We start from the raw sequence: 12,913 nt of genomic DNA, 5'->3' as shown, positions 1-12,913 counted from the left end.
CAACCATTTACATTTTATCCATGGCTGCTATTAATGACAGCTTTGAATAGTTGTGACAGTGATCATAGAGCCTGCAAAGCCTAAAATGTTTATTGTTTAGCCCTTTACAGTATAGGTTAGCTGACCCCCAGTATAGAATAATGCTCCTGGTAACAGCAATGCCAGTTTGGTGTCATGTCAGCAAAATTTCTGATAAAAATTGGACTTAGAGCTATACAGATACCAACATGAAATGTTGAAATGAATCCATGTGTGGCTAATGACGAACTACCATCTTTGCCTTTGAAAATAAGCTTTGAGATCATGGTTATATCACAGAATTGTACAGTTCAGAAACTTCCTTCAGAATCTGCACCTCCTGATTATCTCTCTCTGAACTTTAAACTATTTATGTGTGTTCTCTTCACTCCGTTGCACATGTTCTTTCCTCTCAGTGAGCACTGGTTAGTCAGGTAGTTCCCCATGACTTTTAAAAATCTATTTAAATAGTATTTATTTATTTTTTAATGTTTTTATTTAGATCCAAGTTACTTAACACGGTGTAATATTATTTTCAGGTGCACAATTTAGTGATTCAACACTTATCTACAACATCTGGTGCTCATTACAATAAATGCCCTTCTTAGTCCCCATCACATATTTAATCAATCCTCCCCTCCAATCTCCCCTCTGGTAACCATCATTTTGTTCTCTATAGCCAAGAGTCTGTTTCTTGGTTTGTCTCTCTCTCTTTTTCCTCTTGATCATTTCTTTTTTTTCTTAAATTCCACATATGAGTGAAATCATATGGTATTTGTCTTTCTCTGCTGACTTATTTCACTTAGCATAATAGTCTCTAGCTCCATCCACATCGTTACAAATGGCAAGATTTCATTCTTTTTTATGGATGAGTAATATTCTATTATATATTCTATTCTTTCTATATACTCCATTATATTCATATGTACATAAAAGAGCAGTGTGAAGAAGTGGGGGCAAGAATGACCCCCAGACTGGCCAAAGCCCACACACCACTTCATCCATGTGCCCAGTGCCTATGTCCCACCACTGTCACCACTATGCCCAAGAGAAAGGCTGAAGGGGATGCTAAAGGAGATAAAGCCAAGGTGAAGGATAAGCCACAGAGAAGATCTGCAAAGTTATGTGCTAAACCTATTCCTCCAAATCCAGAGCCCAAACCTAAAAAGGCCCCTGTAAAGAAGGGAGAAAAGATTCCCGGAGGAAAAAGAGGAAAAGCTGATACTGGCAAATATGGGAGTAACCCTGCAGAAAATGGAGATGCCAAAACAGACTAGACACAGAAAGCTGAAGGTGCTGGAGATGCCAAGTGAAGTGTGTGCATTTTTGATAACTGTGTACTTCTGGTAATTGTACAGCTTGACATCTATTTTTTTTATCAATTTTTTATCTATTTTTATCAAGTTTTATAAAAACGTAGCATACACACACACACACACACACACACATATATATATGGCACCTTCTTTATCCATTCATGGTTGCAATAACTTCTTACTAGATATGTCTCCTGAGGCAAGGGAAACAAAGGTGAAAAATAAACTACTGGGATTTCATCAAAATAAAGGCTTCTGCACAGCAAAGGAAACAGTCAACAAAACTAAAAGGCAACCTGCAGAATGAGAGAAGGTATTTGAGAATGACATATCTGATAAAGGGTTAGTATCCAAAATATAGAAATAACTTATAAAACTCAACCCCCCAAATAATCTGATTTTAAAAATTGGACAGAGGACATGAACATTTTTCCAAAGAAGACATACACCTGACCAGCAGACACATGAAAAGACTTTCAATATCTCTCATCATCAGGGAAATACAAATGAAAACTACAATGAGATATCACTTCACTCCTGTCAGAATGGCTAAAATCAGCAACACAAGAAACAACAGGTGTTGGTGAGGATGCGGAGAAAAGGGAAGCCTCCTAGACTCTTGGTGGGAGTGCACACTGGTGCCAGCCACTCTAGAAAACAGTATGGAGGTTCCTCAAAAAGTTAAAAATAGAACTACCTTACAATCCAGCAATTGCAGGACTGGGTATTAACCCAAAGAATACAAAAAAATATATACTAGTTCCAAGGGATACATGTATCCCTCATAATTTTTTTTGTGGGTGTTGTGTTTTTAAAATGTGGAATGTAGCCCTCAGGGCACCTGGATGGCTCAGTAGGTTGAGTCTCGAACTCCTGATTTTGGCTCAGGTCATGTTCTCAGGGTCATGGGATAGAGCCCCATGTCAGGTTCTGCACTGAGAGTGGAGCCTGCTTAAGATTTTCTCTCTCTCTCTCTCCTTCCGCCCCTCTCCCCAACTTGTGCTCTCTTTCTATAAATAAATAAATAAATAAATAAATAAATAAATAAAAGTAACCCTTTTAGGAAATCCTTCATTTGGACAAAAAAAAAAAAAAAAAAAAAAAACTTATGGGGCCTCAGGAACCTAGAATTACATTAATAACACCCCTTGGTTTACAACTTGTTCTCATCATTGCCCATGCATGGATGCTTTTATTTGCAAAACCTAACACCTTATCAATAAACTGCATCTGTCTGATTTTCCCACCAACCCACCTCCTGTCTCATCCAGTTCAAGGTAACCATCCACCTGAATCTTATGTTCATCATGAATATTTTGTTCATCATTCCTTTGCTTTCATTTTTATGTAGTTTTGTTTTTATGAATATTCCTAAAGAGAGAGGGGCAGAGAGAGAGAGAGAGAGAGAGAGACAGAGACAGAGAGACAGAGAGAGAGAGCACAACCATGCATGCATATATCTGTTTGTTTCAAACTTTATAAAGTGTTTCAGGGTGTATGTAATTTGAGGGGACTCAATTTTTTTTCACTTATTGCTATGATTCATTCATTTTGTTGGATATTGTATCATGGTAATTAATTTGTTTTTATTGCTGCATAAAACTCCATTGGGTGAATGTACCACAGTTAAATTACCTACTTTCTCTTTGAAGGCATGAAGGTTTGTTGGTCTCTCCCCCTGTTCCTGGCACAGAGCTCCCCAAACCCTTGTAATTTTCTAAGGTATAAGAGCACTAAGAATATCTTCTTCTAATATTTGTTTTTGACCCTATCCCTGACACAGGGCTCCTGTATATTCTATTGAAGCAACTCAAGGTGGGTTCCTGGGATGGCTCCTAGATGGCAGCTGGTCACCAGAAAGACCAAGCCATGATTAGAAGCTTGGAATTTTCAGCCTTACCTCCCTCCTCATCTTCCAGTGTGGGGAGAGAGGCTGGGAATAGACTTAATAATTGATCATGTCTATGTGAGGAAGCCTCCACAAAATCCCAATAGCAGTGGGCCCGGAGAACATCCAGTTTGGAGAACACACCCTTATACCAGGAGGGTGACATACTACATCTCCACAGGGACAGAAGCACCTGCACTTAAGATCCTCCCAGACCTTGCCATATGTATATCCTCATCTGGCTATTCATCTGTGTTCTTTATCATATCATTTAATAAACTTGTAAATGTAAATAAGTGTTTTCCTTAGTTGTGTGAGCTGCTCTAGAAAATTAATCAAACCTCAGGAAGGATCATACGAACCTCTGATGTGTAACCAAATTGAAAAGAAGTTGTGGGTAACCTGGGGATCTACTAGTTGTGATTGGAATCTGCAGGTGGGGGCAGTCTTGTGGGAATGAAGCCTTAGTGGGGTCTTATGCTACTTCCAGGTAGATAGTGTTGGAATTGAGTAAAATTATAGAACACCCAGATGCAGTTGCAGAGAATTGCTTGATGTGGGGAAAACTCCATATACATTTGGTAACCAGAGTGTCAGAAGTCAAGTGTTATGTATGAGTGGGTTAGTGATGTCATAGATGTCATAGTAGACACATTGGAGAGGAACATACAAAGAAAGAACAGGATTATTCCCTACTGAAAAGAGAGAACTGCAGGGTTTTCGAACACAAAACTCTTTATCTGGGTTTTGCTATTAAGAACAGCTCTTATTATACAAGTGCAAAATTTTATTTTGAAAATAGACTTACCCTGTGGAAGGATGCAACTGAAGGTATGTGAATGTTCAACTTAGGGAAGTAAATGCAAACTCTTCTAGTAGTTACTTTATACTGAACAGCAATGCATGGAAAATGTTATTGAAATACAGACTTGGTATTTTCAGACTTTTTTATTTTTCTCAAAAGGATGGGTATAAAATGATATCTCATGATTGTGATGTATAATTTACTGATTAACTGAGAAGATTGAACATTTTCTTAATATGTCTATTGGCTATATGTTTCTTCTGTGATATGCCTGCTTATTTCTCTGATCTATTTTTCTATTGGGCTGTTTGTACTCTTCTTATTAATGAGTAAAGGTTCTTTGTATATTACTAATTCTAATATATTAGTTGTATGCATTGTAAATATTTTCTCCAACTTTTTTACTTGTCATTTCATTCTTTATGTTGGCTTTTGATGAACAAAAATTCTTACTTTTTAGTATAGTCAAATTTTTCAATTTTTATTTTATTTTTTTAAATTTTTTTTAATGTTTATTTATTTCTGAGACAGAGAGAGACAAAGCATGAGTGGGGGAGGGACAGACAGAGAGGGAGACACAGAATCAGAAGCAGGCTCCAGGCTCTGAGCTGTCAGCACACAGCCCGATGCGGGGGTCGAACTCACAGACTGTGAGATCATGACCTGAGCTGAAGTCGGATGCTTTACTGACTGAGCCACCCAGGCACCCCAAATTTTTCAATTTTTAAAAATTTATTGCCAATGCCTGTTTGTGACAATAAAACTCTGTCCAAAAATATTTTTTTAAACTAAATTTTTTCATGTCATGTTTTAAAATTTTGTTTTTGATAAGTAGATCTTTAATACATCTAAAGTTGATCTTTCTATATGATATGATATACTAATCCAATATTATCTTTTTCAATAAGGATATACTTTTCTCCAGGTCCATTTATTAGACAATTTCTCATTTCCCCATTGATCTCTCATGTCATCACAGTCATACCAAAATTCCAAGCACATCTGGGCCTCTTTCTGGGCTCTAATTTTATTCCATTTGTCAATTTATCTATTTCTGCAATGTTACTACACAGTGTTTATTATTATGTCTTTATAATAATTATTAGAATCCGATAGACTAAGTCCACCCTCCCACAGACTTTCCTTTAGAAACACCCTATTTGTGTCCTTTTACTTGACCATATAAAATTAGAATAATCTTATCAAGTGTCATGTTTGTGAATTGCATTGAATCTATAGATCAATTTGGTGATAAATGCCATCTGTATGATATTTGGTTCTATCTATGAACATAGTATCTCTATCTGGAATTTAAAAAAGTATTTCTAAATAAAGTTTCATAATTTCCTTATAGATATAACAAATATCTTTTGTCAAATTTAATCATTTCATAAATAATTTTATAAGTTTAAGATCCTTTTCTTTCTATTCCTGAGTTACTTAGAATATTTACCATGATTTCCTGTTGGATTTTTTCAGTTATTAATCAAATGATAATATATTTTCCTCTCTTAATCTGTTGAGTTGCATTGATGAATTTGTCTTGTTAGTTTTCTAAAAGAACCAATTTTGAGCTTTCTCCTTTGTTGAGAAGTAAGAGTTAATTTGTTCAAAACTAATTCTCTGTAAACTAGTCCCTGCAAAGCTCCACTGGAAATCAGCTCCTGTTTAGTCCTTGAGGCAATCATTCTTGATAGAGTGTTAAGGTGAAGGCTCAGACCCCAAGTTCTGTAACTTTTGGATCTCAGCCCTGAGGGCTGCTGCTTTCCCATTAATGAATGCCATAGTAAAGGGTTAGGGTTAAAGACCAAGATTCTACCATGTTACAGTGCTGTGACTTGCACTCTTGGACTTCAGTCCAGAAGAAAGGTCCTATGACTTATTTAAGATGGATGCTTAGTTCACTGATTGTGATACTTTCTTTTTTTCCTAATGTAAGTCCTTAAGGGAAATACTATTTTGGTGAATACTATTTTCTTACCATTAAGTTCTAGACCATTTTTAGTTTTCATTATTTTTTTTTTAATTTATGACTTGTTTGGTAGCATTTTTTTCAATTTCCAAATGTGGGGAGTTTGTATTTATGCTTTGTTGTTTCTAACTTCTAACTTGTTTTAGCTTGTTAATAGTATTGTTTAGGTGTTTAAAATTGTTCTAGCCTTTTCTATATTTGACTTATCAATAATCACAAGAGTGTACTGACATTCAGTACTGTTAAACTTAATTTGTATGTCAGGCCCCTCAAAATGGAGGTCACCCCAGTACCTGGCCCATGTCACAAATGTAAACCCAATTCAGCCTGCACTTACAAGAAGCACCTGTCAAAGAATCCTAACATACACCAAACACAGTCCTCCAACTTAGCTTTAGCTAGCTTACCTTACCCTAGAAAATAGGAGCTGCTACCCTGACCTCCCAGCCAATCATGTCCTGTTTCAAAGCGGCCTCCTCTAAAGTTCTACAAAACTCCCTCTTGTCCCAAATCCTTTGGGAACATTGTTCCACTGCTTATGAGGCAGTGTAACCCCCCAACCCATGAATTGTTTTCCCTCGAATAAAAGACATCAAACTTGTCACAAAATTGTTTTAGTTTTATTTGGCAGTACAATAGTGGATGTATCAATGTCTGTAATGTCTATCAATTTTGATTCATGTATTTTAAGGGTTAAAATTCTACATTTTCAAAATGTATTGCAATCTTTATCATTATGTGATGATTTATTTTATTCTTTATAATTTTTTTGCCTCAAAGTCTAATTTATCTGATATAAATAACAATACCAACGTTATCTTGGCTAACATTTGCCTGATGTAAATATTTTTTAAATTTTTTTTACTTTTGATCTTTGCATGTCCTTATATTTGGTGTTTCTTTTGTAAATACTATACATTTAGATTATTTGCCCTATTTATTAATCTGTATCTTTTAACTGGTGAGTTGAGTAATTATATTTCTTTTAATTAGTGATATACTTGGACTTGCTTCTACCATGTTAATTCATAATTTCAGTTTGTCTCCCTTTTACTAAGTTTCGTATTAATTCATTTCAACTGAATCAGGGGAATGAAGGGCTCAATGAAGGAAAATTCTAAGGAAAACCCAAAACTGTTACATTACTGATGTGTTTGAAGTTATTGAGCTGGAATATTAACTGTTTGAACTTACTGATTTAGAATGTTAACTCCATGAGGGAAGTAAGTAGCACATAGTAGGTACTCAATATATTAATTTTCTATGTCCCTGTCATATCTTCATTTTTTGGACAGTTTGGGAAGAAATTAGTGATAAGAACACTAAGCAAGTAAAGTAAGCAAGTAAAAAGGCAAGGCAACCATTGATTCCAGGAAAACAAAAAAGTTATACAAGAAAGGTATCCATATTGTAATATCAACTGTGAATAATATTTACACAGTCATAACTATACAAACATTGACAAACATTTAATCAAAATGATAATTGACTATATTGGGATGCTATCAAAAGGAGTATTTGTCTGTGTAGTTACATATACAATGGGTTAAAAAGAATTACATCTTCCATAGGAAGAAGCAGATAAAAAGCATAAAGCCAGTTCTTAGTTGGAAAGAAAAAAGAGGTGATACCAGAAAAAAAAATATTAAAAGTAATTTTCTTTAATGAGGGGTGTTTGTGAATGGAGAAAAGTAACAAATACTATTATTTTTGCTGAAAGATTTGTAGTTCCTGACATTTTTCATGCATAATTTTGATACTTATAAAAATAATTTATTAAAAATGTAAACAAAATATAAAAAATAAAAACTATACAAACTGATACATATACTCAATGGCCAAAACTATGTGTAAAGATGAGAGATGGTGCATATCAAAGAGAAGTTAAATCATGCTAAATTTCCTGAGTTGTTTGGGAAAATATTGGAAGCATATACGCATTTGAGGATAGTACAATGTACATATGTATTGAAATGTGAGGATAATCAGTAAACATATAGAAATGGAATGTTGACCTTTGTTTCCAGCATTATGTCAGATAAGTGTACTGAAAGACTTTCTCACTACACAATATTATCTCCAGAACACCTCCAGCTTGTGGAAAGAAAACAAACTTTTTTTTCAACATGTCATGGGGCTCCACAGAAGTAGGGGAGGTCTATAAGGATAGTAAAACTTTATGACCCTACTCCCACTCCCAACCTGCACCTGGGTTGTTCTAAAACTGAAGGCCAGAAAAATACCAGTATTGGGATGGTATACCTTACTCCAACAGCAACAGAGGGAAGCTAAATATGAGTCTCCTTCATGAAGCCAAAATTCTAGAGGAAGGTTCCAAGTCACCAGTGCCTCTGGGTTTCAACAGAAGAAAAAGTGAGTGAGAGTCAGAAGAAATAACAAACAGAATTAGACTACTGAGAACTGCAAATACTGGAAATTTCAGGCACAGAATATAGAACAATTATGTATAAAGATTTAAAGAGGTAAGGGAGCTTCCACTTTTGAAAACAGAACATTTAACTATTGATACATGCAACAACCTCGATGAATCTCCAGAGAATGATGCTGAGTGAAAAAAGTTAATCCTACAAGTTTACTTATTGTCTTATTCCATTTATAGAATGGAATTATTTAAATAACGAAATAACAGAAGTGGAGAACAAATTAGTGGTTGCTAGGAGTTAAGGAGATGACAGTGGTAGAGAAGTAGGTGTGGCTATAAAGAGGAAGCATGAGCAATCCTGTGGTAATGGAAATGTTCTGTACTGTACAGTACAAAATGATTTGTACTGTAGCTTTTCAAGACATTACCATTGGAGGGAAACTGGGTAAAGGTACATGGATATTTTTATGGTACTTCCTATAACTGTATGTGAATCTTCAATTGTATCAATATACAATGCTTAATTTTAAAAAGTATGTAAATATTAGGGGCGCCTGGGTGGCGCAGTCGGTTAAGCGTCCGACTTCAGCCAGGTCACGATCTCGCGGTCCGTGAGTTCGAGCCCCGCGTCAGGCTCTGGGCTGATGGCTCGGAGCCTGGAGCCTGTTTCCGATTCTGTGTCTCCCTCTCTCTCTGCCCCTCCCCCATTCATGCTCTGTCTCTCTCTGTCCCCAAAATAAATAAAAAACGTTGAAAAAAGTATGTAAATATTATATGAAATTCAAATTTCATTGTCCATAAATGGAGTTGTATGGGAAGAATGTCATGATAATTTGTTTACATATTGTCTATGGCTGCTTTCATGCTTCAATGGGAGAGTTGAGTAGTTATGAGAGAGACCATATGTTCTGTAGAGCCAAAATATTTATCTGGCCCTTCACAAGGGAAGTTTGTGAACCCTTGATCTAGGTAAATTAGATCAACCTACTGAAGTATATTTATATATATTTTTTCTGACCAAAATCTAGCAGAAGATAAAATGTTATGTAATCCTAGAATTCAATCATTCAATACTACCTTTGTCCAGAAGACATTTGTTTTTGATCTAGGAAAAACAATTGCAAAACTGATCAATTTCTATAGAATGTGGGTCCAAAAGCCTGACTGGAGCATACTTAAGAGAAAAGGAGAAAAGAAGTAGTATTTCCGTGAAGGGGTCACAAATGACAAAGGTGAACTTATGTCCAGTCTTGCCCAGGTCAGTTCTGATTTATGCCTATTACCTTAGCATCATAATTAACATCCACCATCCCTTTTGGTTTTTGAAAAGTCAAGTTTGAATGATAACTCATATGGTCAACCTACCAATGACCTTTCCATTATTAAATCTAATGGATATTTTTCAGTCTTCTCTTAACTTATTAGTGGCATTTGACAAAGTCTATCATTCCTTTCTCCTGAAAAGTCTCTTCACTTGGCTTCTAGGACACTACATCTCTTATTTTTCTCCTGTATTATGGGTGATTTATTTCTGTCTCCTCTGGTGAGACTCCCACCCCCTTCCTCTGGTTGATCTTGTAACACTAGAATACCTCATGGCTCAGTCCTTGGTTCTCTTCTTTATTTAATCTATATAAACTTCCTCAGTGATCTCATCTAATTTAATGGCTTAAAAACACCTCTTATAGGCTGATCATTCCCAAACTGATGTATCCAGGCTGGATGTTACTACCAAACTTCAGATATATGTCTACTTATCATCTCTACTGGATATATCAAAGATAACATGTAAAAAATGGAATTAGAATTGATGTTCTCCTTCCTCCTTCTCTCATTCAAAAACAAAACAAAACAGAACAAAACAAAACAAAACAAAACAAAAACAAACAAAAAGGTGCCATTCCACCTTCAGGTTCCCCCATCTCAGTGGATGGTATATCATCCATTTGGCTACTTAAGCCAAAAACTCTAAAGCAATACTTCCTTCTCTTTCTCATTCAATGATGATTTTCCTCAGAAGACATTTTTCTGACCCAGGATAAACAGTTTCAAAATGTATAAATTTTTGTGGATTATGGGACAGTTTGACTGGAGAGGAAAGAAGAGAAAGAAATGCTCTGCAGAGGGCAGGGAGGGGAAGTTCTTTCAAGGTCACTAATGACTAATGATTTTATGTCTACTTTTGTCCAGGACAGTTCTGATTTATGTCTCTTGTCTTGGCATAATATTTAATAGAATCCCTTTTCAGTTTTATGAATATCTAATAGACATGATAAAAAGTATATGGTCAACCCTCCAAATCCTGTTGGTTCTTCCTTCAAAATATATCCAGAATTCAAGTACTTCTTCCTGATGCAAGCCACCATCTCCTCTCACTTGCTGCATTTTGTCTCTCTGCTTTTGACCTTGCCTTCAGAGCATGTCACTCTTATGTTCAAAACCTTGCAATGCCTCCTCATTTCATTAAATAAGTACCAAAGTTCTCACATAGCCTACAAAGCTCTATTTAATCTGTCTACCTCTTTCATTATCCTTTCTCACCTCATATCTTACTCTTTCCCCCTCAGGTCTCTGCTCCAGGTAGATAGCACATTGTAAATTTAAACAAAATTAGGATTCTGTTAGCAAGGAAAAAGGGGAAGAATGTATATCCAATAGGCGACAGAGGAGCAGATATGTTAGAAATGGAAAATAGAAAGGGAAGAGAACTTCACAGAGAATAGAACTTTGAGAAACAAGTGCATTTAGGGGCAGGTGAAAGAAAATGGATCATCATAGGACAGAAAGCAAAAAGACTTAAATATGTAAAAGGAAAATAGGAGCATTGTTAAAAGAGTTATTCAAGTTTTATAATATTATTAGGTTTATATAATGTTATGACACTTTTCTAAAATATTTTTAAATATGAGGAAAATAATTACTTCATGATTCCATAAGTCATGGCTGTCTGATAATTGGTATTAACATTCCTTTTCAAATGGAGCATTAATCGGGGCGCCTGGGTGGCTCAGTCAGTTAAGCGTCCAACTTCGGCTCAGGTCATGATCTTGCATTGAGTTCCAGCCCCACATCGGGCTCTGTGCTGACAGCTCAAAGCCTGGAGCCTGCTTCAGATTCTGTGTCTCCCTCTCTCTCTGGCCCTCCCCCATTCATGCTCTGTCTCTCTCAGTCTCAAAAATAAATAAACGTTAAAAAAATTCAAATGGAGCATTAATCAATACAAAGAACAACAAAAATATAGTGTAGGTTCCTGGGGCAGATGGCTGGGGCAAAAAAAGGAGGAAATAAATGGTTGTGTAATTCTCTACAAACACTAGATGCTGTAACTATTCTATAACTGGTAATACATTAGATTACTTCAAAGATGTCAAAAAGTGAAATCATTGCACGGCCAGCTAATGTGTCTCTTTAAATACATGTTCACCTTCTTGAAGAAAAATATTTCCCTTTGTGAATGCAGTTCCACAGTCACAATAATAACAAGATTTTTTAGAACTTTTTTAAAAATTTTTTTTAATGTTTATTTTTGAGAGAGAGAGAGAGACACAGAGGATGAGCAGGGGAGGGGCAGAGAGAGAGGGAGACACAGAAACTGAAGTAGGCTCCAGGCTCTGCACTGTCAGCACAGAGCCCAACACGGGGCTGGAACCCACGAACGGGGAAATCATGACCTGAGCCAAAGTCAGATGCTTAACTGACTGAGCCACCTAGGCACCCCCAAAATGTTTTTTTTAAACAGCTGTTTTTCAAAATGTGATCTATACAATAAATAACCTCACCTGAACCAAACCAGAAATTGGTTATATACTTGTGTCTCCCAGGGCTAATGATGAAATTTGAATTTCTTTTCACTTTTAGCTTGATATGTTCAGGTTGGCATGTATATGAATCATTGTTGCTACCAAATATATTTTGATTGAGATCATTTTGATGGCTAGAATTCCAAAATCTCATGTAAACCTGAAAGAATTTTCAAGACTAAAAATGGAAAATTTACTTAAACTTTCATGTAAGTCTGTCTTGTGTTAATGTGAAGTTAAAAAAATAATAATGGAGAAGATAATGCAGTGTTTGTAGTATTTGAAACAACGTATTTTTTTCTTTTAAAAACAGGTAAAATTCTTTGGTGCAACTGTTCAACATCAGTATTTATATCAATTAAATTAGCCATATCTACTTGATACCCTATTTTAGCATTTTTCTCATTGGAAGGGAATATGCTTTACCTTCTTTATACCTCCATTTATTTTATGGGAACTACAATTTCAATAAACAAAAAAGTATAAATACAAAGCAGTGTTCCTTTTTCTTCCCTTACTATAATAACTAGCTCTGGGAAATATTTTAATTATTTATCAGAAAACAATTTTAATTTCTCTTATCTTCAACATAGCTAATGTTAAAATGTTACCTTATACACTAAAATGAAAAATAGTTAAGTATCAAGATAAGTAAACAATAATTCCATTCCACTGGCCGTTCTCCATTTCCTCCAGATGCTTGAGTTCTAGGCTGTTCTTCTCTTTGCCCA

The 12,913-nt window shown here is 35.6% G+C and overlaps 1 protein-coding gene across 1 annotated transcript; it reads left to right on the top strand.

Annotated features, from left to right (window-relative positions):
• Positions 1-712: 712 nt before the first annotated feature.
• Positions 713-1,359, top strand: LOC109268604 (non-histone chromosomal protein HMG-17-like). Its single transcript, XM_053895253.1, has one exon. The coding sequence runs from the start codon at positions 942-944 to the stop codon at positions 1,293-1,295; it is 354 nt and encodes a 117-aa protein (XP_053751228.1). The 5' UTR covers positions 713-941; the 3' UTR covers positions 1,296-1,359.
• Positions 1,360-12,913: the final 11,554 nt, after the last annotated feature.

This window comes from Panthera pardus, unplaced genomic scaffold, assembly GCF_024362965.1.
Source record: "Panthera pardus isolate Hobbes unplaced genomic scaffold, ASM2436296v1 HiC_scaffold_6, whole genome shotgun sequence".
NCBI classification, from domain to species: domain Eukaryota; kingdom Metazoa; phylum Chordata; class Mammalia; order Carnivora; family Felidae; genus Panthera; species Panthera pardus.
The sequence above is the reverse complement of the archived record's forward strand: the minus strand, read 5'-3'. Positions and strand labels throughout refer to the sequence as shown.